This window comes from Ursus maritimus, unplaced genomic scaffold, assembly GCF_017311325.1.
Source record: "Ursus maritimus isolate PB19 unplaced genomic scaffold, ASM1731132v1 scaffold_12, whole genome shotgun sequence".
NCBI classification, from domain to species: domain Eukaryota; kingdom Metazoa; phylum Chordata; class Mammalia; order Carnivora; family Ursidae; genus Ursus; species Ursus maritimus.
In genome coordinates, this window is record NW_024423564.1 from 33,415,727 (window position 1) to 33,443,263 (window position 27,537).

At 33.9% G+C, this 27,537-nt stretch overlaps 1 protein-coding gene across 1 annotated transcript in view; it reads left to right on the forward strand.

Annotated features, from left to right (window-relative positions):
- Window positions 1–27,537, forward strand: part of COL24A1 (collagen type XXIV alpha 1 chain) — a 341,448-nt gene that overhangs the window by 14,773 nt on the left and 299,138 nt on the right. Inside the window, exons 5-6 of the mRNA XM_008690817.1 lie at window positions 20,285–20,338; window positions 22,828–22,881. Of these exons, the coding sequence (XP_008689039.1) occupies window positions 20,285–20,338; window positions 22,828–22,881 (108 nt within the window). The remainder of the gene's footprint in view (window positions 1–20,284; window positions 20,339–22,827; window positions 22,882–27,537) is intronic.

The following is a 27,537-nucleotide window of genomic DNA, read 5'->3' on the forward strand; positions in this document are numbered from 1 at the left end:
TTGCAGATTTTGAACCATCCTTGCATCCTTGGAATAAATCCCACTTGAAAATCCTTTCAATCTATTGTTGAACTTAATTTGCTACTATTTTGTTGAGGATTTTGCATTTATGTTTATCAGGGATATTGGTCTGTAGTTTTCTTTTTTTGTGGTATCCTTGTAAAATGAATTAGGAAACATTCTCTCCTCTTCTATTTTTTTGGAAGAGTTTGAGAAACATTGGCATGAACTCTCCCTTAAATATTTGGTAAAATTCACCAATGAAGCTGTAGGTCCTAGAATCTTATTTGTTGGGAGGTTTTTGATTACTGCCTTGATCTCCTAACTAGTAATCAGCCTATTCAAATTTTTATTTCTTCATTATTCAGTCTTAAAAGATTGTGTGTTTCTAGGAATTTATCCATTTCTTCTTGGCTGGCCAACTTGTTTGTATATATTTGTTCATAGCAGTCTCTTATGATCCTTTGTATTTTTGTGGTATCCATTGTAAATCTTTTTTAAAAAATTTTATTTATTTGAATCCTCTTTTTTCTGAGTTAGTCTAGCTAAAGGTTTGTCAATTTTGTTTATCTTTTCAAAGAACCGGCTCTTAGTTCATTGATCTTTTTTTTTCCCCTAGTTCCTTGAAGTATAAAGTTAGATTGAGATTTTTCTTGCTTTTTGGGGTAGGCTTATATTACTATGAACTTTCCTCTTAGAACTGATTTTGCTACATCCCAAAGATTTTGGTAAGTTATATTTCCATTTTCATGGTATTTTTTAATTTCTCCTTTGATTTGTTCATTGACACATTGGTTATTCAGTAGGACATTGTTTAATCTCCATATTATTGTGATTTTTCAGTTTTCTTCTTCTAATTGATTTTTAGTTTCATATCATTGTGGTCAGAAAAGATGCTTGATGTGATTTCAGTCTTAAACTTATTGAGACCTGATTAGTGACCTAGTGTATATAATCTATGCTAGAGAATAGTCCATGTGCACTGTGAAGAATAGATGTCCTACTGCTTTTGAATAGAAAGTTTTGTATGTATCTATTTAGTCCATCTGGTCATTAAAGGCAAGGCCAATGTTTCCGTATTGATTTTTCATATGGATGATCTATCCATTGATGTAAACAGGATATTAAAGTCTCTTATTTTTGTATTGATGTCAGTTTTTCCCTTTAAATCTATTAATATTTGTTTTATATATTTGAGTGCTCCTATATTGGGTACATAAAGATTTACAAATGTATATCCCTTTTGTTGGATTGGCCCCTTTATCATTATGTAATGCCCATCTTATTTTTTTTTTTTTAATTTCTCAATGGCTCTGAGTTTTTTGTTTTTTGTTAAATTATGATATGTTATTCACCATACTGTATAATGCCCATCTTTCTCTTTTATTATAGTCTTTGTTTTAGTCTATTGTGTCTGATGTAAGTATATCTCCCCAGCTTTCTTCTGATTTCCATCTGCATGGAGCATCTTTTTCCATCCCTTTGCCTTCAGCTTTTGTGTGGTTTTTATATCTGAAGTGAGTCTCTTGTAAGCAGCATATAGATAGGTCTTGTTTATTTATCCATTAAGCTACTCTGTGTCTTTTAATTGGAGTATTTAGTCCATTTACATTTAAAGTAATTACTGATAGGTATGTACTTATTACCTATTGTTAATTGTTTTCTGACTGTTTTTGTAGTTCCTCTCTGTTCCATTCTTCTTCTCTTGCTCTTTTTCCTTGTATTTTTATGACTTTATTTAGTATTATGCTTAGATTCCATTCTTACTGTCTTTTGTATGTCTAGTATAGGAATTTGCTTTTTGATTAATGTGAGGCTCACATGTAACATCATATACATACATGCACATATACACATAAACATACATGAATACACACATATATATAAAATGGCCTATCTGAAGTTGATAGCAACTGAATTTTGGTCAAATTCTAAAAGTCTGCATTTTTACTCCTTCCCACATCTTGTTTTTTTGATGTCACATTTTACATCTCTTTATTTCGTGTGTCTCTTAACTCACTATTATAGTTACTTTTGTCTTTTAACATGCATGGAAGTTTTATGATAATCCACTACCTCTCTATATATTTACTTTTACCAGTGAGATTTATACTTTTATATGTTTTCTTGTTATTAATTAATGCTCTTTCTTTTCAGCTTAAAAAAGTCCTTTTAACATTTCTTATAAGGCCAGTTTAGTAGTGATGAACTCCTTTAGCTTTTGCTTGTCTGGAAAACTCTTTATCTCTCCTTCAATTCCAAGTGATAATCTTACCAGTAGAGTATTCTTGGTTTGTTTGGTTGGTTTTTTTTTTCCCTTTGAACAGTTTGGATATATTATGCCTCTTTCTTCTGGCCTGTAAAGCTTCTGCTGAAAAATCTGCTGATAGTCTTATAGGGGTTTCCTTGTACAGAACAAGCTGTTTTTCTCTTGCCGCTTTTGCAATTCTATCAACTAGATATGTAACAATGAGAGAAGAGACAGACAACTTTTTTTTTTTTAAGATTTTTATTTATTTGAGAGAAAGAGCAAGAGAGTGAGCACAGAGGGAGAGGGAGAAGCAGACTCCCTGCTGAGCAGAGAGCCCCAGGTGGGCAGTCCCAGGACCCTGAGGTCATGACCTGAGCCAAAGGCAGACACTTAACCGACTGAGTTACCCAGGCCCTAAGACAGACAACTTCTAAAGAAATTAGAAGTTTGTTTTTGAATTTGTGACTTCCTAGCCCTTTACGCTTTATTTGGGGACTTCAAAGGTATTTAGACTAGTAAAAGTTTAAAGTAGCTATAAGGACCCAGCTCATGTTTTTTCATGGGGCTGAAGTTCCAGGGAGCTTATAGTCCTGCTCACCACCTCATCTGTACAATATGAGGGAAGATAGAGCACTTGAGAGGGGGATTTCCACATGGTTTTATTCTCCTCCCCCTTTCCCTGTCTCAGTCAGTAGTAATTAGGTACTCAAAACAAACAAATAAGAAATATGGTGAATAGGGTGAGGAGATAGAGAGATAATGAAAAGTATTTGATTTAATTGACTTTTTAAAATGTGTATATTTAGAGAGGAAAAATATTTGAGAAAATGAAAAACTTTGTATTAAATAAAAATTATTGTTTTCTCGAGATTAAAACAGTGTATTTTTTAGAGTTGAGTAGTATGAATGTGTTTTTGGTAAAATGATCTAGGAGAGATAAAAATTTGAATCTCAATTTTTTTAAAGACTATTTTTATTTGAGAGAAAGAGAGAGAAATCACAAGTAGGCAGAGTGGCAGGCAGAGAGAGAGGGAGAAGCAGGATCCCTGCTGAGCAGAGAGCCCCATGTGGGACTCGATCCCAGGACCCTGGGATCATGACCTGAGCTGAAGGCAGATGCTTAACAGACTGAGCCACCCAGGTGCCCCTGAATCTCAAGTTTTAATATTATATTCAGTAGTATGGATATATTTTGAGTATTTAAAACTATTCACCAATAAAATATTTTTGTGTAACCATATATCAGGGAATTTAAAAAAAAAACCCTACTTTTAATTTGTAAGCAACTAATTAGACTTCTTGAGGACTTAATCTTGTAAACTGGAGTATTAGTTTTTAACTTATGTTTAACTTAATAATTTGATAACTATGTCCAAAATAGCCAAAACTGACTATGATTTATTTTAATTGCATATATTTGTGGAGGACATTAGATTTGTGACAGGTGTTAAAAACTACCACTGTGTCTTAAATGCATCCAATAAAGCTTGTGGGGTGTGGTTTTATTAAACAATTTCCTAGATATTCACCATGCATTTTAGATTAACCAAGATCAATAGAATATTCAAACTTTATAATCCTTCTATAATTTTTTTCAAGATAATGCAAAAAATGCAGAGGGCAAGGTCTTGATGATAAATTTGACATGCAGTCATAGGATTTATTTTCCTTTAGGGAATAAAGATTTCTTCTAATTTAAGAAATTTTTAAGTATAAAGATAATCCTGAATATTTTTCTTTTCTCAGTTATTATTTAGCAAGAATAGCAGAGGTGGAATTGTTGGCCTCTAAGAAAATTGTATGAAAAGTCATCTTGTTTCTTGCACGAGATATAATCTGTCCATTTCAAAGGGAGGTACTTGAACCTATGGAAAGAGAAAATTAAGGCAGTTGCAGCTTAGAAAGGTTTTACTGAAATAGGAAATGCAACACATAATGGAATCTCTATACAAACATATTTGGATGAATGGACTTTACAAAAGTCGTCATTAGAACCAAAACGTACCTTATATAAATTAAATGATTTAAAGCACATAAAGCATCTGGTAGAATGCTTGTATGTAGTTGACACTTAAGGAAATTTTATTTTTCTTTTCTTGAAGGAGCTACTTATGAGGCAACTAGGCAAATTAGAAGTATAACTTGCTAAAAATACCATACTTCTTATTTGGTAAATAAAACAAAAAGAGTCTTGTGAATCTTTTGAATGAAAATACCTTAAGACAATATATAAATATTTTCTATGTATAAGACTATTTCAAAGTTCATGAGGATAAAGCTTTTTTTGCTAAAATATTCTAGATTGATGCAAAAACAAATCCATTTTCTGTTTTGCTTTTACAGTAAAATTAGTATTTATCATAAAGCACAGGAAATGTAAACTGATCTTGGTAGTTCTCATCTCTCTTCAGACAAAATGAGTTCTCACTGTGTGTTGGTCTTTCTTAATAAACCCTTAGTTGTTTGAATGCAGGGGCCAGAACTTACTCATTTTTGCATTTGTGTCTAGCCCAGTGGCCCACATGTGTTGGGCACTCAATAAATATAAAACTGAACCAAAAAGCTGAGTTAATATTAATAATGAGGCACTGGTATCATAAAAGAAGGAGAACTAGTCTTTATCAAGCTTCTAATATCTGACAATTATTTTATGTCTGGCATGTCATTCAGGTTCATTTCAATTAAAAGTACTATTCAGAGTAGGCTTTATTACCTTCTGCTTTGCACAGAAGAAAACATACTTAGAGAGCTATGTTGTCTCTCAAAATAGTGAGTAATTATTTGAGAGACACCAGGTTGTCTCTCAAAATAGTGAGTAATTAATTTATAAAACATTACCTTTAGGTGGAAGGGTGGGGATGGGGTAACCTAATGGAATTTAAAGACTTCATGAATTCATTTAACAATAGTAACAAAACATGTCTATTCTAACATTACAACTTATTCTATGGATACTGATAATAACATATAAAGATAAACTGCATGAAGTGTGAAACTGATCTCTAGCCCTTGAGAACTATGTTGTTAAATTGTTAAATGATAGAATGAATTGCCACACAAAATTTTAGTGGCCACATAGCAAGTTTTGTCAGCATTAGTAATACTGATAGGATTAAAAATAAAGTCTGTTGAGCCCCCTAACAAAATCATTAGCTGAAATCAGGAGACAAATGGTAGAAATAATGTACTTCTAAAAAAATTACAAGAAAGTAAATTCCAATATGGTCAATAAATACCAAAAAAAACCCCTGCTTGACATTATTAGTCACAAGGGAAATGCAAATACGGTTGGAATTAATTACCACTTCACACTCACTAGAATGGCTAAAACTAAAAAGACTATAAACACTAAATGTTGGCGAGAAGCTAGAGCATCGGAAACTCATACACACTGCTAGCGGGAGTGTCAAGTGGTACAAGGACCTAGAGTATAGTTTGGCAGTTTCTTATAAAGTTAAACATAACCTACCCTATGACTCAGAAATTATATTCCTAAGTATTTACCCAAGAAAAAGGAAATAGTATGTCTGAAAAACTTAACTGGAATTTCATAGCAGCTTTATTTACAAAAGTCAAAAACTAGAACCAACCCGAGTTTCTACCAACAGGAGAATGGATAGACCAATTTAAGTTTGCTCATACAGTGCTACTCAACAGTAAAACGGAGCTAAATACTGACATGCAGCAACATGAATGAGTCTCAAAAACATTGCGCCGAAGAAAAGAAGCAAAACACATGAGAATACATTGTGTGTGAGCATTCGGAGCTCACAAAATGAACCTATAGTGGAAAAGATCACAACAGTAGTTTCTCCTGGGCATGGAGGCTGATTGAGAAAGGGCCCTTAGGAACTTTCTAGGGTGATGTCAGTATTTTATATATTGATAGGAATATGGTGTATGGGTATGTTCATTTGTCAAAGCTTATCAAATGATAACACTTAAAACCAGAGCATTTCACTGTGTGTAAAAAATACTTAAATAAAAGAAAAGGATAAAAAATAAAAGCAGATACACTAAGGATCTTACCGAAACTTTGGATACAGGCTGTTTTGAGCTTGATTAGGTTTCATATTCTCTCCCTTTAAATTATTTCTTGAGGGAATGATCATGTTGGAGAGTGTTTTTGCATAAATAAATTGCTGTCACACGCACAAAAAAGTAAATTCCATTTCTTATTTACTAGAGAGAATAGCTTTTTTTCTTGTTAGCAAATGCCAACTGGGTTCACAGTTTATCATATTTATCTATTTAATGAACTTTATTTGCAGGGTGATGATTTTTTTATTACTGTTAATTAAACACATGGTTAGTTATGCAGGAGATCTTTAAACCTGAGTAATGAATGCAGAGTCTGTATCTTCAGCCTACCATATACTTATAATTCTAATCCAGCCTGTTCGTGGTCAAGATAGTTCCTTTCCCAAAAATACTTTTTAAAGGAAACTTAAAACCTTCCCATAAACATTCACAGTTTATATTACTTTAGTCAAGGCCAATAGTTCCTTCAGATTTAATCCAGTTATTGAGAAAGACAAATATCATATGATTTCACTCACATGTGGAATCTAAAAAAAAAAAAAAAAAACCAAAAACAAAAACAAATGAATAAACAAAAAGCAGAATCAGACGAATAAACACAGAGAACAAACTGATGGTTGCCAAAGGGAAGGGGGATAGTCAAATATGGGTGAAGGGGAGTGGGAGATACAGGCTTCTAGTAATGGAATGAATAAGTCATGTGAATAAAAGGCACAGCATAGGGAATATAGTTAGTGATATTATAATAACATTGTATGGTGACAGATGGTAGTTATACTTGTGGTAAGCATGGCATGATGTATAAAGATGTTGAATCATTATATTGTACATCTGAAACTAATGTAACATTGTGTGTCAACTATACTCAAGAAGTGTTTTAAAATTAAATTAGATAAAAAAATCTTTGCCAATAAAACAAAAAATCCAAGTTTAATCCAATTATACGAATCATCTAACCTTAATAAACTGCAATAATGATGTCCCATTAGTAATATTAAATTAAATGTTATTAATAATACTTAATATTGAGTCCCAAAGAATAATCTTAGTGCTTTTTCTATTCCTGATTTTGACCCAATGTCCCCATGTCTTTTAAACTAGAAGTCCCATTTTCTTTACATGTGAATAAATAAATGTATTGAGCATAGATTCTGACCCATTCTAAGAATTTTTGCTGAATCAAATTGCTTTGGAAAATGTTCAGTCCAGCACTTTGAAAACGTAAAGTATGTTAAAATGTTGAAGACCGAGGTGCTTCTGTTATTCTAGTAAACATAAGGACCATCTTACAAAGGACCAGACAAAATAATATGATTCTTTCCTTTGATTCTGTGCTTGTGATTTCAGTTAAAATATCACTTAAGTGTATTAAAAATGCTACTTTCTGGATATCAGAGATTATTAGGGTCATGTCAGAAGGATTCTGGGGTCAATTTGAAAGACTTCTACTAGCCAAAGAGTGATGTGATTTGAACATCATTAAGGATAATAACTGCAGTAGATTGAATCCCATCATGTGTCTCTAAATCCATGAGTTATAATGATGCTAAACACAAACAGACAGACCAACCCTCACTGGTCACCTTCAGAGGATGCTAAGGAATTACATCTCTGAAATTATCAAATCCTCTCACACCAGCTGGGGATTCAACCCTGAGTTAGTGTCAGACTCCACAGAGTTAAGGGCTCAGTCCCACAGACTGTCAGTACTTGAGATGCCAGCCACAGAGGAGTGGTCCAGGCTGCTCATGTTTCTGCCTGGCTGACCACCAGTTCAGGGGTTCCCACCCCCCCACTCCCCCAGGTTTAATACTGTACTAGATCAGCTCACAAACTCAGGAAAACAGGCTTCCCAGCTTATTAAAATGAATACAACTCAGGAATAGCTTTCGCATATAGGGCAGGGTATAGAAGGTGGGGGCTTAGAACTTCCACACCCTTTCTACGTGTGATGCTTTCCTGGCACGTCAGTGTGTTCACCAACCCGGAAGCTCTTAGAATGTCTTTGTTCAAAAGTTTGTGTAATTGAATGTCACACCCTCCGCTCTCCCCCTCCTCCTAAATTCCCACCCTCTAGCCACTTGTTTGCCTTTCTGGTGTTTAGCCCCCCTATCCTGAAGCTATCAATGGGTACCACCCTGAGTCACCTCATTAGCATAAGCTCAGATGTGGTCAAAGGGGATTGTTATGAATAACAAAAGACACTTGTATGACTCAGGAAATTCCAAGGGTTTTAGGAGCTCTGTGCCAGAAGCCAGGACCAAAGACCAAATATATATTTTTATTATAGCACAATATCATTATTTTTTAAAAAACGATAAATAGAAGAAAAATAAGGGGAAAGAATAAAAGTTTTCTTATAAAATTATCTTACTTTTTTTTTTTTTCATAGAATTTAACCTTAGGACAAATAGTTGACGAAGGGTAGTTTCTCTTTATAGAAAAAGCTAGGAAATGAGGAAAGCATGTTAGAATTTAAAATTACCGTTTTTGCAATCCTGATGAGGAAAGGGCTGAAGAACAATAAAAAATAACCCAGTAAATCCAAAAGGCTTGAGGCAGGAGGCTGCTTGGGAGTTTTGAGGATAAGCTGAATGAGATAAATCCTGGAAGATAGGTCAGAGAGATAGCCAGAGCCAGGTTATGTAGGACCTTGTGTTGGCGGGACTTCTCTGCCTTTAGTGCCCATGGTTCTTGGTCATGTTACTTCAAAGAATGAAGAGGTAGACCAGACTAAGTGTGGTGGGTAGCAAAGAGCAGTTTATTGAGCAATAGTACAAAGCTCCCGGATAGGGAGAGGACTTGAGAGAGTCGCCCTTGGAGTTTCTAAGTTTAGGGGTTTTTATGAGCTCTTTTACGGAACTACCTTAAGCGGTCAGGGTGTGCTGAGTTGTACCAAACAGGGCTTTGGTCATATGTCTATCTATTAGGTTAATGTCAACATGCTGACAGTCGTTTTTGCTGACATTAAAGAAGGATTGTCAGAAGAAAGGCAGGCAGGGACAAGGGGCAGTATAGTTAACAGTGTTATATTAATTTCAGTGTACAATATAATGATTCAACGATTCTGTATATTACTCAGTGCTCATTATGAGAAGTGTACTCTTGAATCCCCGTCACCTATTTCATCCATTCTTTCCACCCACCTCCCACCAGTAACCATCAGTTTGTCCTCTGTAGTTAAGATTCTGATTCTTGTTTTGTCTCTTCTCTTTTTTCTTTTTTTCTTTTCTGTTTTGATTCTTAAATTCCACATATGAGTGGGATCATATGATATTTGTCTTTCTCTGACTGACTGATTTTGTTTAGCATTATACTCTACCTTCATCCATGTTTTTGCAAATGGCAAGATTTCATTCTTTTTTTATGACTGAATAATATTCCATTACACAGACACTCTCCACATCTTCTTTATCCATTCATCCATCGATGGACACTTGGGCTTCTTCCATAATTTGGCTATTGTAAATAATGCTGCAGTAAACATCAGGGCGCATGTCTCTTTTTGAATTAGTGTTTCTGCATTTTAGGTGCAAACACCTTATAATGCAATTACTGGGTCATAGAGTAGTTCTATTTTTAACTTTTTGATGATCCTCAGTACGGTTTTCCAGAGTGGCTGCATCAGTTTGCATTCCCAACAGTGCATGACGGTTCTTTCTCCATATCCTCACCAACGCTTAATTTCAATTTTAGCTGTTTTGACAAGTGAGAGGTGATAGCTCATTGTAGTTTTGATTTGCATTTTCCTGATGATGAGTGATGTTGAGCATCTTTTCATGTGTTAGTTAGCCATCTATATGTCTTCTTTGGAGAAATGTCTGTTCATGTCTTCTGCCCATGTTTTAGTTGGATAATTTGGTTTCTGGGTGTTGACTTTTTAAGTTCTTCATATATTTTAAATACTAACCCTTTATCAGATATATCATTTGCAAATATCTTCTCCCATTCTGTAGGCTGCCTTTTAGTTTTGTCGATTGTTTCCTTTGCTGTGCAAAAGCTTTTTCTTTTGATGTAGTCTCAATAGTGTATTTTTGCTTTTGTTTCCCTTGCCTCAGGAAACATATCTAGAAAAATACTGCTATGGCCGATGTCAGAGAAATGATTGCATGTGCTCTTTCCAGGATTTTTATGGCTCCAGGTCTAATATTTAGCTCTTTAATCCATTATGAATTTATTTTTGTGAATAGTGTAAGAAAGTGGTCCAGTTTCATTCTTTTGCATGTTGCTGTCCAGTTTTCCCAATACAATACCATTTGATGAAGAGACTATTCTTACCTGATTTGTGGAAGATTATTTGACCATATAACTGTGGGTTTAGTTCTGAGATTTCTGTTCTGTTCCATTAATCCATCTGTCTGTTTTTGTGTCAGTACCATACTATTTTGATTACCACAGATTTGTAATATAATTTGAGGTCTGGAGTTGTGATAACTCCAGTTTTGTTTTTCTTTTTCAAGATTGCTTTGGTTATTCAGGGTCTTCTGTGGATCCATACAAATTTTAGGATTATTTGTTTTAGTTCTGTGAAAAATACTGTTGGTGTTTTGATAGTGATTGCATTAAATCTGTAGATTGCTTTAGGTAGTATAGACATTTTAACAATATTTTTTCTTTCAATCCATGAGCATGGAATATCTTTCCATTTGTTTGTGTCATCTTCAGTTTCTTTCATCAGTGTTTTATAGTTTTCAGAGTAAAGGTCTTTCACCTTTTCCGTTAAGTTTATTCCTAAGTATTTTATTATCTTTGTTACAGTTGTAAATGTGACTGATTCCTTAATTTCTCTTTCTGCTGCTTCATTATTAGTGTATAGAAATGCAACAGATTTCTGTGCATTGATTTTGTAGCCAGCAACTTTACTGAATTATCAGTTCTAGTAGTTTTTTAGTAGAGTCTTTAGTTTTCTTTGTATAGTATCATGTCATCTGTAAGTAGTGAAAGTTTTACTTCTTCCTTACCAAATTGATGCCTTTTCTTTATTTTTGTTGTTTGATGTGGCTAAGACTTCCAATACTATGTTGAATAAAAGTGATGAGACTGGACATCCTTGTGTTTTTCCTAGTCTGAGGGGAAAGGTTCTCAGTTTTTCCCCATTGAGTATGATGTTTGCTGTGGGTTTTTCAAACATACATTTATTATATTAAGTTATGTTCCCTCTAAACCTACTTTGTTGAGGGTTTTTATCATGAATGGATGTTATACTTTATTAAATGCTTTTTCTGAATTTATTGAAATGATCATATGCTCTTCTCCTTTCTCTTGTTGATGTGATGTATCACATTGATTGGTTTGCAAATATTAAACTACCTTGCATCTTGGGAATAAATTCTACTTCATTGTGGTAATTTTTTAAATGTATTGTTGATTTTTATTTGCTAATATTTTGTTGAGGATTTTTGCATCCATGTTCATCAGAGATATTGACACATAGTTCTCTCTCTCTTTCTCTCTCTCTCTCGGTAGTATCTTTATCTGGTTTGGTATCTGAGTAATGCTGGGCTCACAGAATGAATTTGGAAATTTTTCTTATCCTTCTGTTTTTGGGAATAGTTAGAGAAGAGTAGGTATTAATTCTTCTTTAAATGTTTGGTAGAATTCACCTGTGAAACCATCTGTCCTGGACTTTTGTTTGTTGGAAGTTTTTTGATTCCTGATTCAATTTCATTGCTTGTTATCAGTCTGTTCAAATTTTCTATTTCCACTTTGGGAAGTTTGGTAGGTTATATGTTCCTAGGAACTTATCCATTTCTTCTAGGTTGTCCAATTATCCACCTATAATTTTTCATAATATTCTCTTACAATTGTTTGTATTTCTGTGATGTTGGCTATTATTTCTCCTCTCTCATTTGTTATTTTGAATGCTTTCTCGTTCGTTCTTTCTTTCTTTCTTTCTTTCTTTCTTTCTTTCTTTCTTTCGATTCTGGCTAGAGGTTTATCAGTTTTGTTGATCTTTTCAAAGAATCAGCGCCTGGCTGAATTGATCTGTTCTATTATTTTTTTAGTTTTATATCATTTATATCTGCTCTAATCTTTATTTCCTTCCTTTTGCTCATTCGGGTTTTGTTTGTTGTTCTTTTTCTAGCTCTCTGAGGTGTAAGGTTAGGTTGTTAATAGAGATTTTTCTTGCTTCTTGAGGTAGGTCTATATTGCTATAAACTTTCCTCTTAGAATCACTTTTGCTACAAATCACATATTTTGGACCTGTATATTTTCATTTTCATTTACTTCCGTGTAATTTTTATTTTTTTGTTTAATGTCTTGGTTGACCTATTGTTTAGTAGCATGTTATTTAATCTCCATGTATTTGTGCTCTTTCCATATTTTTTCTTATGATGATTTCTAGTTTCATAACATTGTGGTCAGAAAAGATGTATTGTATGATCGATCTTTTTGAGTTTGTTGAGACTTGGTTTGTGATCTAATATGTGATCTATTCTGGAGAATATTCCATGTACACTTGAAAAGAATGTGTATTCTGCTGTTTTAGAGTGGAATATTCTGGATATTTCTGCTAAATCCATCTGATCCAGTGTGTCATTCAAAGTTACTCTTACCTTGTTGATTTTCTCTGTGGATGATCTGTCCACTGATGTAAGTGGAGTGTTAAAGCGCCCTACTATTATTGTATTACTATTGATCAGTTTCTTTATGTTTATTGTTAACTGTTTTATGTATTTGGGTGCTCCCATGTGGGTGCATAAATATTTGCAGCTGTTATATTTTCTTGTTGAATTGTTTCCTTTATGATTATATAGTGTCCTTCTTTGTCTCTTGTTACAGTATTTGTTTTAAAGTCTATTTTGTCTGATATAAGTATTGCTACTCCAGCTTTTTTTTTTTTTTATGACATTCATTTTCATAAATATCTCTCCATCCTCTCACTTTCAATTTGCTGGTGTCTTTAGGGCTGAAAGGAGTCTCCTGTAGGTAGTATATAGATGGGTCTTTTTTTATCCACTCTGTCACTCTGTGTCTTTGATTGGTGCATTTAGTCCATTCCTATTTAAAGTAGTTTTTGATGGATTCGTATTTATTGCCATTTTGTTACTTTTTTAGTGGTTGTTTTTGTAGTTTTTCTTTGATCCTTTCTTATCTGGCTCTCTTTCATCGTTTGCTCATTTTCTTTAGTGATATACTTGGATTCCTTTCTCCTTATTCTTTGCATATCTGTTACTGGTTTTTGGTTTGTGGCTATCATTAGGTTTTTATATAACATCTTATGCATATGGCAGTTTATATTAAGTTGATGGTCACTTCCATTTGAACTCATTCTTTACTCCTCTCCCCACCACATTTTAGATATATGGTGTCATTCATCACACCCTTTTATTTTTTGAATCCCTTGACTGATTTTTACAAATATACTCATTTTCATATTCTTATTTATGGTCTTTCCTTTCCACCCAAAGAGTCCCCTTTAACATTTCATGTAGGGCTGGTTTAGCGGTCATGAACTCCTTTAGTTTGTTCATCTAAGAAACCCTATCTCTCCTTCTATTCTGAATGATAGCCTTGCTGGATAGAGTATTCTTGGCTACAGATATTTTTCTTTCAGTACTTTGAATATATCATGCTACTCCCTTCCTTGATACAAAGTTTAAAAGATTGTGTATTTTGTAGTTTTTGGTTGTAGTATTCAATAAATACCTATTAGATTAAGGTGGTGGATAGTGATAAAATTTTCTCTATCCTTACTGGGTTTTTTGTTTTGTTTTGTTTTTTGTTTTTTAAATATAGTTGTTCCATTAATTATTGAGAGAGGTATGTTAAAATAGCCAACTATGATTTGGATTTGTCTGTTTCTATGTTTAGTGTTTAGGAAGTATTTAGTCAGTGTTAGGTTCATTTACTTGGCAGCTCTGTGTTGTGTATGCATGTTTAAGGATTGTTGTATCTTTTTAATGAACTGATCCTTTCTGTCGTTATCAAGTGTCTCTCTTTATCTCCAGTGGTACTCTTTTTCTTGAAGTCTAGTTTGTCTGATAGTAACAGCCACACCATTATGATTATTGTTTGACTGGTATATATTTTTCTTTTCCTTTACCTTTCTGTATTTAAAATACATCTCTTATAGACAATATATATTAGATCTCACTGTTTACCTGGTCTGATAATCTCTGATTTTTCACTGGAATGTTAAGTCCATTTATGTTTGTGTAATTATTGGTATGATTTGGTCTCAGCCTACATTGTCATTTCTTTTCCATTTATCTCATATGTTTTTTGGTCCTTATTCCTCCTTTTCTTTTTTTTTTTTTTCTTATTCCTCCTTTTCTGCCTTCTTTTGGGTTAATAAAATATTCTTTAGTATTCTGTAGTTTCTCTATCGGCATTTCAGCTATATCTCTGATTGATTGATTTTAATGGTTGCCCTAGAGATTACAATATGCCTCCTTAACTCATTTTAGTTTACTAGAGTTAATATGGTAGCAGTTCATTTAAAATATAAGACCCTTATGACATTATGATTATATCTATACACTGTCCTTATCCTTTGTGTTTTGTTGTCATTTATTTTACATCTATGCCATTGTAAACTCTAAAGTACAATGTAGTCATTTTTGTATTAAATGATCAGTCTTTAAAGAAATTAAGAGAAGAAACAAACAAGGGAGTCATTTATATTTCCTTATTTATTTTCATCTCCAGGGCTCTTCATTTCTCCCTATAGACTGAGTTGCTAGTTGGTATCATTTCCCTTTAGCTAATACCAGTTCTGCTGGTGATGGATTCTCTTGTTTTTTATTTACCTGAAACTTTTTTTATCTATTTTCTTTGAAGTATATTTTTATAGAGTATAAAAATCTTTTCTTCCAGAACTTTAAAGATACTCGTGGTTCTTATCTTGTAATCTCCACTATTTCTGATAAGAAGTTAGTCATTAGTCACGTTGTTATTTCCCTCAATGTAATGTGTCATTTTTCATAGGCTGCTGTTGAGATATTTCTCTTTGTCTGACTTTTAGCAGTTTGACAATGATGTACATAAGGGAAGTTTCCCTTGAACACATCTTGTTTGGAGTTTACTGAATGTCTTGGAGCTGTAAGTTTTTGGTTTTTTGTAATGAATCTGAGATATTTTTGGCCATTGTTTTTTCAAATAATCTTTCTGTCCATTCTTTCTCTCTTTTCCTTCTGGAACTCCATTTACATGTATGTTAAATTACTTAATATTGTCCCACAGGTCACTAGATCTTTGCTCATTTTTGCACTTTTTTCTCTTTACTTCAGATTAGTTAACTTCTATGGATCTCTCCTTAAGTCCACTAAACTGAATTTCTGCCTTCCCTAATATATTGTTAATCTCATCCAGGAAATTTCTCATTTCAGATACTGTATTATCAGTCCTAGGATTCTATTGTTTTTTTGTATAGTTTTCACTTGTCTGCTGATATTTCTGTATTCACTAATTATGATGATCATTTACCTTACATCTTTGAACATATATATAATAGTTAATTTAAAATCCTTGTCTGCTAATTCCAATATGTGGGTCCTTTTGAGGTCTATTTATATTGACCACTTTTATCTTAACTCAGGTCAGAGATTTTACTTTTCTTTGCACGTCTAGAAAAATTTGATTATGTACTGGGTATTATGATGATGTGTGGAAGAACTTTAGATTCTGTTATCTTTCTTTGAAATCCTTTGATAATGGCTGATTTTTTTGTTCTATAGGCAATTAAATAACTGGCTCATCACCTTAAACTTGTACAGGTTTGGTAACTTTTTTAAAGGACATATTTGTTTCAGTTTTGCTTATAATGTTAGTGTTAGTCCAAGCATATAATATTTGCTTCTAAAGTATAGCCCTTCCTGAATTTCAATGGAAAGGTGATTACCAAGGCATTTACCATGTCCCTTAAAATGATGTGACTCAAACCCCAAACTATTTCTCCTGTGGTGGCCAGCAGCTGAAATTTATATTCAATTATTTTAACCTTCTGGTTGTTGCTTTTTGGTGAACTCTTTGGAATCTGTCTCATGCAACCACATTTAGTATCAGCCAAGAATTGAAGAGAGTCTTTATCCAGCTCTTTTCTCTTTTCTTTTCTTTTCTTTTCTTTTCTTTTCTTTTCTTTTCTTTTCTTTTCTTTTCTTTTCTTTCTTCATTTCCCCCCTCAATTTACAGTTATTCAGGTAGTCTCGTAATCTGTCCTCTGACACCATTAGCCAAAACATCTATGGTTTTCTGCTGGAATTCTAATCATTCCATGCAGACTGTGGGGAGGGGGGGGGTCCTTAGAAGAAAAGTTGTATAAATGTGTATTATACCAAGTGTGGTTCTTTTCTTGCAAGAGCTGAATTCCTTCCACTGTGTCCTGCTTTTTGATTGTTCTCCTGTGCATTAAAATAGTTATTTTATGTATTTTGTCTTAACCTATGGGTAAATATAGACATAGAATTGTCCAAGGACCAAGTCTTGGGGTACCCCAGAATTTAGTATATTAGGAAGAAGAGAGGAACTAGCAGAGGAAACTGAGAAAGAATGACAGTGAGGTAAGGTAGGGACAAGAGCCTGAGTGAATTAAGTCCAAGAGAGAATGGAAGAAGTCTCTTCATTAATATAGACAAGTTTCTAGGAGTTTTGCTCTAACAGGGACTAGTGTAATGGAGCAGAGAAGGGAGACATAGCTCAAGAAAAGTTGTTTTTTTAAGATTGGAGAAATTACAGTGTGTTTCTTGGTGATATCAATTATCCTGGAAAGAAATAAAAATCAAAATAATGTAGGGAAGACAGTGTATTAATGATGCCCCGATGAGAGAGAATGGTGAGTTTGGTTATGAAGGCAGAATATTTTGGAACAGATTTAGTTGGGGTAGTGGATTTGGTTGTGACAGGTTATGAATTTTAAAAGCAAGATCACCTACTCAGAGTGAAAAGAGAGAGTTATAAAATAATTGTCTATGAAAATGGGAAAGTGAATTCACTATTAGACACACCAAAAAACAAAAGAAAACAAAACCAATTAATGTAAAAAGTCATGAATTTAAAGTGAAATTTGTCAGCATGATTGTTTTCTCTTAGTCACATTTAGCTGCTAAGGGATGGGACAGAATAGGTGGTGAGTTTAGATTAGAATTGCCGGGTAAGCGTATTAGACAGAGGGAGAAAGAAGAAATGGTGCCATTTATGTATGTCGGAGGTGATTATAATGTTAGACCTTGGTATTTAGTCTGCTTAAGGATTGGAAGTCAGGCCACATGGGGATGAGACAGTGAAAATGTGGTGGGATCACATATCAGTTACAGTAGGTCAAATAATTGTTAAAGTTGTGGGTGCTTAGGGAGTGAGTTAAAAAGATAGGAAGTGTTGGTTAGAGAATGTAGTGCTTAAAATTGATATTATGGAGTTTATATAGTTATTAATAATGTTAAAGTGAAGAATATTCAAGTAATGTTACCTCAAGATCATGTCACTTAGTGTTTCTTTTATGAGACTCTCGCAATTTAGCTTATCCATATTTGAGTTTTTAATTCCAAATTCTTTTCATTTAAATTTTGTTGCTCCATCAATAATTTGTTCAAGAATTGTGTTCTCTGCTTTTTAAGATGACAATAATTGTAAAATTGATTTTAATGATTGTCTCTAGTCTTATTGTTTTTTGTTATTTTTAATACTTATATTTTTATACTCTATAGAGAATTTTACCTATATCTTACAAGCTAAACTTGGCAGGTGTTATTATTATTCCCATTTTACAGAAGAATAATCTCAAATTCAGAGAGATTAAATGATTTGTTCAGTGTTTTCACTCCAAATCCCAATGTTCTTTCCATTGTATTGAATGGGCTCTAATCTGATAAATCTTTTCTAACATGTTAATGGGTCTAGTACTTAGGGAGTTTTCCTCCCTAGACAGAATCCCTCAGAGATCCAATAATAGTGGTGATAATGAGGATTTTAGGCTATGTAGCAGAACAGTAGACTAGGTGGGACTTTGAGAATTCTTTGAGTAATAAAAGGTAGGCAACTTCCTTTTCCTGTTTACACTCAAAAGGTATATAACTCCTTTAACAAAAGTCATATAGAAGTCAATATTGAAAGTCAAAGTCAATTATGACTAATTAATTTATAGACACTTAGTTTTAATTCTAAAGGGGATTTGAAAAGCCAATCACGTATGACTAAAAGTGTGTTGGGAGTCCTAGAATTCATGAAAAATGAGGGTGAAAGTAAGAAATTGTTGGATATTCTTTAATGCAGAGAAATATGTCCTATTTCTTTGACATTTAGGTAAAGTTGTCATGTTCAATAATCTCTGCTCATGCATTTTATACTATGAAGGATCCCAAACTAGGACTGGCCAAATTAAGAACATTCCCTTCATGTTGACTGGAATTATGGTTGTAGAACAAGTTGATCAATTAACTCAAGCACATTTGTATGGGAATAAAAGAGATTTGGCATATATTTCTTTAAATATGTTTTCCAGATACATAAAGCTTATGAATAAGAAAAAGCTCTGTCTTTAAATCTGATTTTTATTGATCAATTGATTACTTTTATCCATGTTCTCAGGGTTTTTTTTCTAATGAGGATCAAATGTTAAATTAGTTGATGAGATAAGAAAGTAGACAGATAATAGAAAATTTAAAATTCTCAAGAGCTATCATTTCTTAAGTTCTTTTAAAATTCTAAGTATTGCCTCAAATCAATTGGCTAGGTTTTATAATAAAAGACTGAAATATATTAAAACCAGTAAATAAGATTTTTATTTGATAGACATTGTACTATGAGAAAGAAAATTGACCTGATTTGCCAGTACTCTTCTGAGCAATTTTAATCAAGTCATTTAACCTTTCTGAACCTCATTGCTTCTTTATAAAATGTGTTTTACTAGATAAGCTCTAATGTCTCTTATAAATTCTAACTATACTTTTTTTTCCTTTTTTTTTTTTTTTTGGAGAATGGATTGAGTTCTTAAATATTGAGATATCACTAAAGCTGTTTCTCAGATCCCATAATTTTGTAATCAATGGTCTAAAATTGTAGTCCTAGTGGTAGAAGTGGTGATAGCTATGGAAGGGAAGAGGTCAACCTGGAAAACAACTTTTCCTTGAAAATTTTCTTTGATTCAAGAACATAGGCTGTTTAGCCAGTGAGGATTTACTTCTAATTTGTTAAATGGGAAGACTTGTAAAATGGGGAACATGAAGGACTTTTCTTTTGGTCTTCCTTCTTTTCAGTTTAGTGGTATTTGAAAGCATCCCTGAATTTGTGAAGAAACACGACTATTTCTCATAGAATGAAAATAGCATTTAGAACTCTCTAGGAATGGAAATTATTACTAGTTGAGAATGGTAATGAAATCATAATTGGAATTATAAAGAGTCTCAATTGTGGCCTCTTAATTTTATGAGATGGGAAAAGAGATACTTTGCCAGTATGCATAATAAGAAAGATTACTTTAATATTGTGCAAAAAAAATTTGGTTGAAACCTAATATTTCTCTTGAAATGTAAAATATAAGATTCCCAGAGTATGAAAAGTATCTATTTTTATATCTATTTTGGGAATTAGAGGTATTTTTTGATTTATCTTTTCTTTATTACAAAAGTAATGCATGTACATTGCAAGATTTTGGAAAATATTTAAACTTGGAATGATATCATAAAATTTTAAGAATTATAAGCAGATTTCTTTTACTAAAAGTAACTAATTTTCCAATGCTAAAATAGGAGTTGTAACTGAATATGTCACAAGAATGGGTGTTAATGGAGCCTTTATATAGGTCCCTTAAGGAAAGATGTTTCAATGGTAGCATAACTTTATTAGATTTTGAAAATCATCTATGTCTCATAGTCTTCTCAACATTTAAAAATAAGGCTAATAAAAATGTACAATAAAAAAGCAAATAAGGCATGCCCATCTTGATTTAAAATAATTTTATTTAATACTATATATAATCTGATGATGCATTCAACTGAAGAAGTGTGATATACTATATGTGATTTATGCTTCAGCAATTATAATTGTTTTATCTAGGGCCCCAAAGGAGATCCAGGATTTTCCCCTGGTCAAGCTGTTCCTGGAGAAAAGGTAATTAGTTGCCCTGGAATAAAATCATGGTGATATATTTCAAGCATTAAAAATTCATTTTTACCTTTTTTAAATGTGGGTTTTACTTGATATCGGACAGAGGAGACAGAGAATTAGAGAAGGTATCAGAGAAGATAGAGAACTTTAATGAAGGAAGAAATATTTGAAAAATAAATTATATCATCAGGTTAATGAATCAATTAAAATCTTAATTTTGTTGACTGTCTACTGTGGCCTACCATTGTGCTACCTGTCAATTAGGGATGGGTGGGGCAAAAGATTAGAGCAGGATGTGTCCCTAATCTCAAAAATCTGCTGTTAAAAGGCATATACACAGTAATACATAAATTCTAATTCCATTTTGTGCCTTTTTTAGACTAGTTCCATGTACTTTATCTTTTTTAAGCCCCCAGTAATTGTGAGAGAAGCAGCCATCATTATCTTGTTTTCCAGTTAAGAAAACAGAATTCATAGAATTTAAATGACTCATGAATAGTTAATGGTTGCGTTAATGATATATTTGTTTGACTTTTAGTCTAGTATGCATTTCATTTTATCGTAATGCTGTCAAACATACACATTCACATTTAGGTAAAAAGAAACTAACATTTTGAATAAAGCTAGCAATCTTTGTTAGGAGGAAGATACTGTTTTCCAGTGAGGTTGAATAAAATTGGAGTCTTTAGGAATACATCCGGGAATCTCTATTTGGACAAGTACTTCATGAATGTGATAAAATTATAGGATGTTTTTGTTTGTATGGTATACATTCACAAACTTTTAAAATCCCTGAATAATTTTGGTGGTTCCTGGGTTGAAATCTGATCTTTTAATTGGCTTACAGAAACTCTTGTAAACTAAAAAAAAAAAAAAAACCCCAAAAAACAAAACAAAACAAAACAATACACCAACCCCCCCCCACATCATATTAATGAACTTTACTGGTATTATACCAACAAGTGAATCCTCAAAAAAATTTTAATCTAGAATCTTGAGAATTTTATTCCTGTGATGGAACTGAATTCACTGAATATAAATAATTTAGAAAGAGATTGAAACTTTATTAGAAACATATTTTCATTGGTCCCTTAGTTATTGTAAGGAAAAATGTCCTGCAATCTGAGAAACAAAATGACATCTTTTAAAATACCTAAATATAGAACATTTGATTTCTTACTTAAAATTTAGAAATTAGAGGTCCATTCTGTTTTGGTGATTGCTTTAAATAAACCCCCCAAATTAAGCATTCACATTTATATCAAATGCTTGGTTTTATCTTTACTTGTGGCTTCCCTGTACAAAATACAGGGTGGTTCAGTATGTGTACAGTATCTGTATAAAATATAGGATGGTTCAACATTGGAATTGAGGCTTGGAAGTATGTCAGTCTTTTTTTCACTTTTTGAGTTACTCATATACTAATTGTGGTTAATGCTATATAGGAGTAAGGTAGTAAGATACAGGATTTAATAATATGTTGCCATTGAGCTTTAAGTGAAATCAAACTTTTAAAATTGAGAGATGTATTTCTAAAATGGTAAAATTTAAAAAACATTTCTTACACGTTGTATTTACATTAGATTGTGTTCAAACTGAGGTGGCAAGATATCAGTTATACACATACATTATGAATACAAATAAAATATGAACATCATATTCGTGACAGTTGACAGGGGTTGGAAAACAATTGTGTTTTATTTTTAATCACTTCGCCATTTTTACATAAATATATGGTCAGTGACGACATAAAGGAAGTGCAGGGGCTAGTCCTTCAGTATGGAACATGTACTAAAGAACGTCTCTCATAGAGCATATTTCTTCCTCCTATCCTAAGATGAGCTTACAGGCCCTCCTCAAAGCTGGGGGAGCAGGAGGATGGACCGCCCTAATAGGTGAAGTCCCATCCATCTGCTGAAGCCAAACACACGTCCTCCCCCAAAATTTGCACAGCGTTTACTTCCCAGTGGTGCAGCGACCAATACCAGTGCAGCCGGGAAGCGGAAGTGTCCTTTTCTCTGGTGTGACACGTGAACCCAGCCCTTGCTCCCCACAATCCTGCCTTGAGGTTCCTAGTGGGAGTCCTGCTAAGAGGCAGCCCGAGCCCTCCGCAGCTGCTGCACAAAGTGCTTGTAGAATTTTTAAGTAAACTTAAAAAAAACAAAAAAAAACAAAAAACCACAGTAAACCTTGGAACTCCAGGAATTTGGGGAGTGAGGGCATTCCTAGAGAAAAGAACATCTGGCAAAAAGGAGCCGGGGTATGGTAGTGGGGAAGTACAGTGGTACTCAGTATGGGAAGAGAGAAATACCGGAAATCTCAGAAAAAGTCCTAAAAGGACTCAGAAAGGAGGTGGAACTTGAGGCGGATTGCGAAGATGAGAAATAAATTCAGTAAGATTTTGATGTCCAAGATGAACTCCTGCAGCAAGGGAATTCTAATGTTCACTTCCTTTTCATAACATTACGCTTCTGTTTGTGTTTTGTCCTTAGGGCAGTCAAGGCCTTTCTGGGTTAATGGGGTCCCCTGGGATGCAAGGTGATAAGGTAAGACCCGTAAGACAGAGTTTTACTTTGACATAATTGGATGTCATCTGGGGCTGGAAGCTCTTGAACTCTTAAGATCTCATTTTGAAGTTGTGCCCGAAGTCAATGTTTTTAAATTCCTTTTCTCAGCGAAAGGGATTAGGATGCTGTCCTAATCCAGGAAAGTGGTGCCCACAAAAGGCAGTACTTTATGAAAAATAAAACCCTTCAGTTAATGATGGGGACAAAATTCACATGGAGAAAGAAGTCAAAGCCACTGATAGAATGTTGAAGCTTTTCTTTTCTTCTTCCTTTTTTAATGTTAGGGCAGTAACCTACTTCTGAAACTCTGACGTCACTTTTTAACTTTAATATGTAAAGTGAGGTATACTTAGTTATTGGTAACAATTTTGGCTTTTTTTAAAGGGTTCTTATTTTCTTAGGAAATAAGGATCTCTGCCATGATATATACACGAATGTGCAGCCTGAAGAATAGGAAAGAAGTAGGAATTGGGGATAACTGGTAAAAAAATATGACTAGGCCTTTTCTGAGGTAACAAGAAATATTAACACAGCTGCTAGAATTATTTCATATAAAATATGTTGTGCAGTTTCCTGCTTTTCCTCTATATATTCAGCTTGTTTTATTTTTTCCCAAACACTGAGTTGTTGACTTTCTACAGAGGAAAAGGAAGATACAAAATATCTTTCAATGTATTAAGGGCCCCAGAATATTGAAGGGCAGTATTTGACTTGGTATGGATATCTAAATACATGTAATCATGAGCTGCGTTGATGTCTTAGTGTGTCATAATCCTTTCCCCTTAGGAGATTTAGGGTGGAAGTGGTATTTAGGCTCTGGTTACTTGGTTCAAATTCCATCTACCATTTTCTAGGTCCCATTGACTTTGGGTGGGTGCTTAACCTCTCTACCCTTCAGTAGCCTCATTTGTAAAATGTGAAGATAATACTGCTCACTTCATAGGGAGGTTTTGGGTATAAGGAGTGAGATAATCCATGCAATACAGTGTCAGACACATAGCAAGCCCTAATAGCTGTTAGCCATCCTCTCTTCTTCTTCTTCTTCTTCTTCTTCTTCTTCTTCTTCTTCTTCTTCTTTTTTTTAAAGATTTTATTTATTTATTTATTTGACACACAGAGAGAAACAGCCAGCGAGAGGGAACACAAGCAGGGGAGTGGGAGAGGAAGAAGCAGGCTCCCAGCGGAGCAGGGAGCCCGATGCGGGGCTTGATCCCACGAACCTGGGATCATGCCCTGGGCCGAAGGCAGATGCCTAACAACTGAGCCACCTAGGCACTCCAGCCATCAGCTCTTTATCTGGTTTTGGAAACATGACCATGTTTGCTTTTCTTCATAACTCCTGCTAAAGGGCTGAATTTTAAAATGATGAAAAAGATTTTGATCTCATGGATGTTTTTCCTCCCACGACCACACTATCATTATTTCTGTGGCCTTCAGACTAATTTTCATTGTAGGGAGTGCTTAGAATCTGATCACTTCTTTGAGGTTGTTGGCTGCTCCTATGGAGACAGGAACCTGGGGAGTGATCATTTCTAACAGAATTGGCCTTGATATATAGTCATGAATCTGTTTGATTAATGCTACTTAGTATACCTCTGACCACTAAGTATACCTCTGAAGAAACTGTACTGACGAGTGGCATCAAATAGAGACAATCTCATGGAAATTATCTTAATTATTTTATTTGCTATTAAATATACAGTTATTTCATCCTAAAGAATGATACTGCATATGACAGAAAAACTAATCATTACTTTCCGAGGTTAAATGATGCCTGTGGTTCATGAAATTAGCAATCCAGAAAAGGGAATTCTCAGTAAAGTTTGAGTGGTTATTGTGTAGAACCGTATATAAAGAAATATCTGTAGAGACAAATTTTAAAAGGCTAATTTTAACCATTAGAGCAGATTATCATTTTAACTTTGAAATTGTGCTTACTTAAAGCAGAAGATATTAACTTCCAAAGACCTGTGCATATATTGTATGTCTTGGCTTATAAGTATTTGAAAATCTTAAGATTAATATATGCTTTTTGGTCTGTATAAGTCTAGTAAAGTGAAATACAGCATTGTTTTAAATAAACCGGGTTATAGATTATCTTTCACAGACTTCTTTTCCTCTTATGTGATTTTTTAAACTTTAAAAATCTGCCTTTTTTTGGTTAAAATTGATCATGTAGAAACCAGTGATCAATTAGCAGCTGTAGCTCAATTTTCTCTAGAGATAAGTTGAAAATATTATTTATTTATTTATTTTAAGATTTTATTTATTTACTTGAGATAGAGCAAGAGTGAGAGAGTGAGAGCTAGAGTGAGAGAGAGAGAGAGAGCACAAAGGGAGAGGGAGAAGCAGGCTCCCCATGGAGCAGGGAGCCTGATGCAGGGCTCGATCCCAGGACTCCAGGATCTGAGCGGAAGGCAACTGCTTAACCGACTGAGTCACCCAGGCGCCCTAAATTGAAAATATTTAGAAACAAAACTACTTTCTGATAAATGAAGCATTCGTGGTTTACTATGATTTGATAGTAGTTTAGAACAACGTTGAAACATTTGAAATGATTTTGTAGTTTTTCTGAGGATTTTTCCTCTTTTTAATAGAGTGTGGCTATTGATAGAAACCATATACAGATTTTAAAAAAAGTATTGCTAGGAAAAGGACATAAGGAGTCAATCTAAACCTAAACTAATCCTCCACATAGCAGGCTTGGGACAAATTTCTATCATACTATGTGCATGTCTTATTTTAAAATGAATATACAGTAGAAATACATTCAAAATGAGCTTGATAGACTGTTACTGTGGTCCGTACAGAAGAGGAAAGGGCAAGTCCAATTATTAGGTAAAATGGGTAGATCATGAGCTGTTTTTATGAAATTTACTAATTTTGGTTCATGTTTTGTACCACCTGGGCACTCTAGGTTACTTCCTTGCAAACAGGATCCATGCTAGGAAAACCTAGAATAATGGCTCATATTAGCTGTGACCTGGGACCCCTGTTTCTTTCATCCTTGCATTTCTACCCATAGTGTTAGTGCTAGGTGAATTCTTAATGTCAAGACAAGAACTCAAAGTTATTCACTTTGTAAGTGACAAATCTAAGATAAGTCCAGAGAGGTTAAGAGAATTGCGCATGGTCACTCAAAATTATGGCAGGATCTAGAGATGAAACTTATTGCTACTGAATCCACTGTGCTTTTAACTATTTTTTGCATATTATGAGAGATAAACAAGGTACTTGGGTTTTGATTATTATGAAGTTTATTACGTCTTTTTATCTATTAAACTATTTTGTGCAGTATCATTACATTTATTATACTAGTATCAATAGTAGCTGTTTTATTATGTGCAATATTCTGGTTGCTCTGCTGAGCCTGTTTCTTTTCATCTTAAAAACGACTCATTAAAAAAAAAACAAAACAAAACAAAAAAGACTCATTGTGGGGCACCTGGGTGGCTCAGTCAGTTGAGGATCCGACTCTTGGTTTCGACTCAGATCATGATCTCAGGGTCATGAGATTGAGCCCTAGGTCAGGCTCTGCGCTCAGTGTGGTGTCTGCTTGAGTTTCTTTGCCTCTCCCTCTGCCCCTCTCCCGACTCATGTGTGCACACGCATGCTCTCTCTCTGTCTCAAATAAGTAAATAAATAAAATCTTTTTTTAAAAAACCTCATTGAGACAAACGGTATGTTTAGTATAAATCACTTACCCAAGGCTAAACAATTATTAATTGGCTGAGTTAGGACTCAAATCCAGGCCTGTTTGACATATGACTGTTCTTATTAACTTCAAATACTGCTTCCCCATTAATTAATTAGTTTGTTAAGCTAGTATTTGTTAGATATGTATTTTAGTACTTCTCAGTGTCCCAGGCATGTATGCAAGAGGAAGTAAAATTTTGTTTTTCATGAAAGCCAAGAGGACAGATATAGTTTTGGATGACAGATGATAATGACTTCTTTATTTCTTTTTGCTGGAACGATCTGGAAATACTGAAATCCTTTCAATATAAGCCATACTCTAGTAATCTTGAAAATGGCTTCAAGAAAGTCGTGTGGAGCACCGTGAGAGCTCATGAAAACTGTTGAGATAAATAAACAGAAAGCTGATGTTGAAAACATTCTGAAAACTAGAAGTAATATTGAGAGAAATAATGAAGTGAATAAATCAGTAGCAATGTTTTTTTCACCCTTCAGTAGAGTTTATTTTGGTTTCTTCTTTTCCCCTTTTTTATCTCTCTCCTCTCAACTTTTTTTTTTTTTTTAAACCAGTATTAACATCTTAACAAGCACTGTGTTTCCCCAGATTGACTGGTTACATTGCCTCAATTTAGCCACCCTCATGTCCTCTTATTTTCCTAGGAACTAAACTATGTTTTTACTTCCCACTAAGTGTCTAAATTTGTGCCAAAGGCAGATAAGTTGGATCCAGAGTGCATGCTGTCTTGGATGGAGGACAAGAGTCATTATTCTGAGCTTGGACTCCAGATGGAGTTTTAAATTGTTTTTTAATATAGCCAATCAGTTGCTATATTAATCTTGGAAGTCTGCTCTTTAAAATTGTATGAACATTAACAATGATTTCAATTGGAGCAGTTTTTCTAGGATCAAGAGGATAAGCCAGATGGGAGCAGTTAAGCA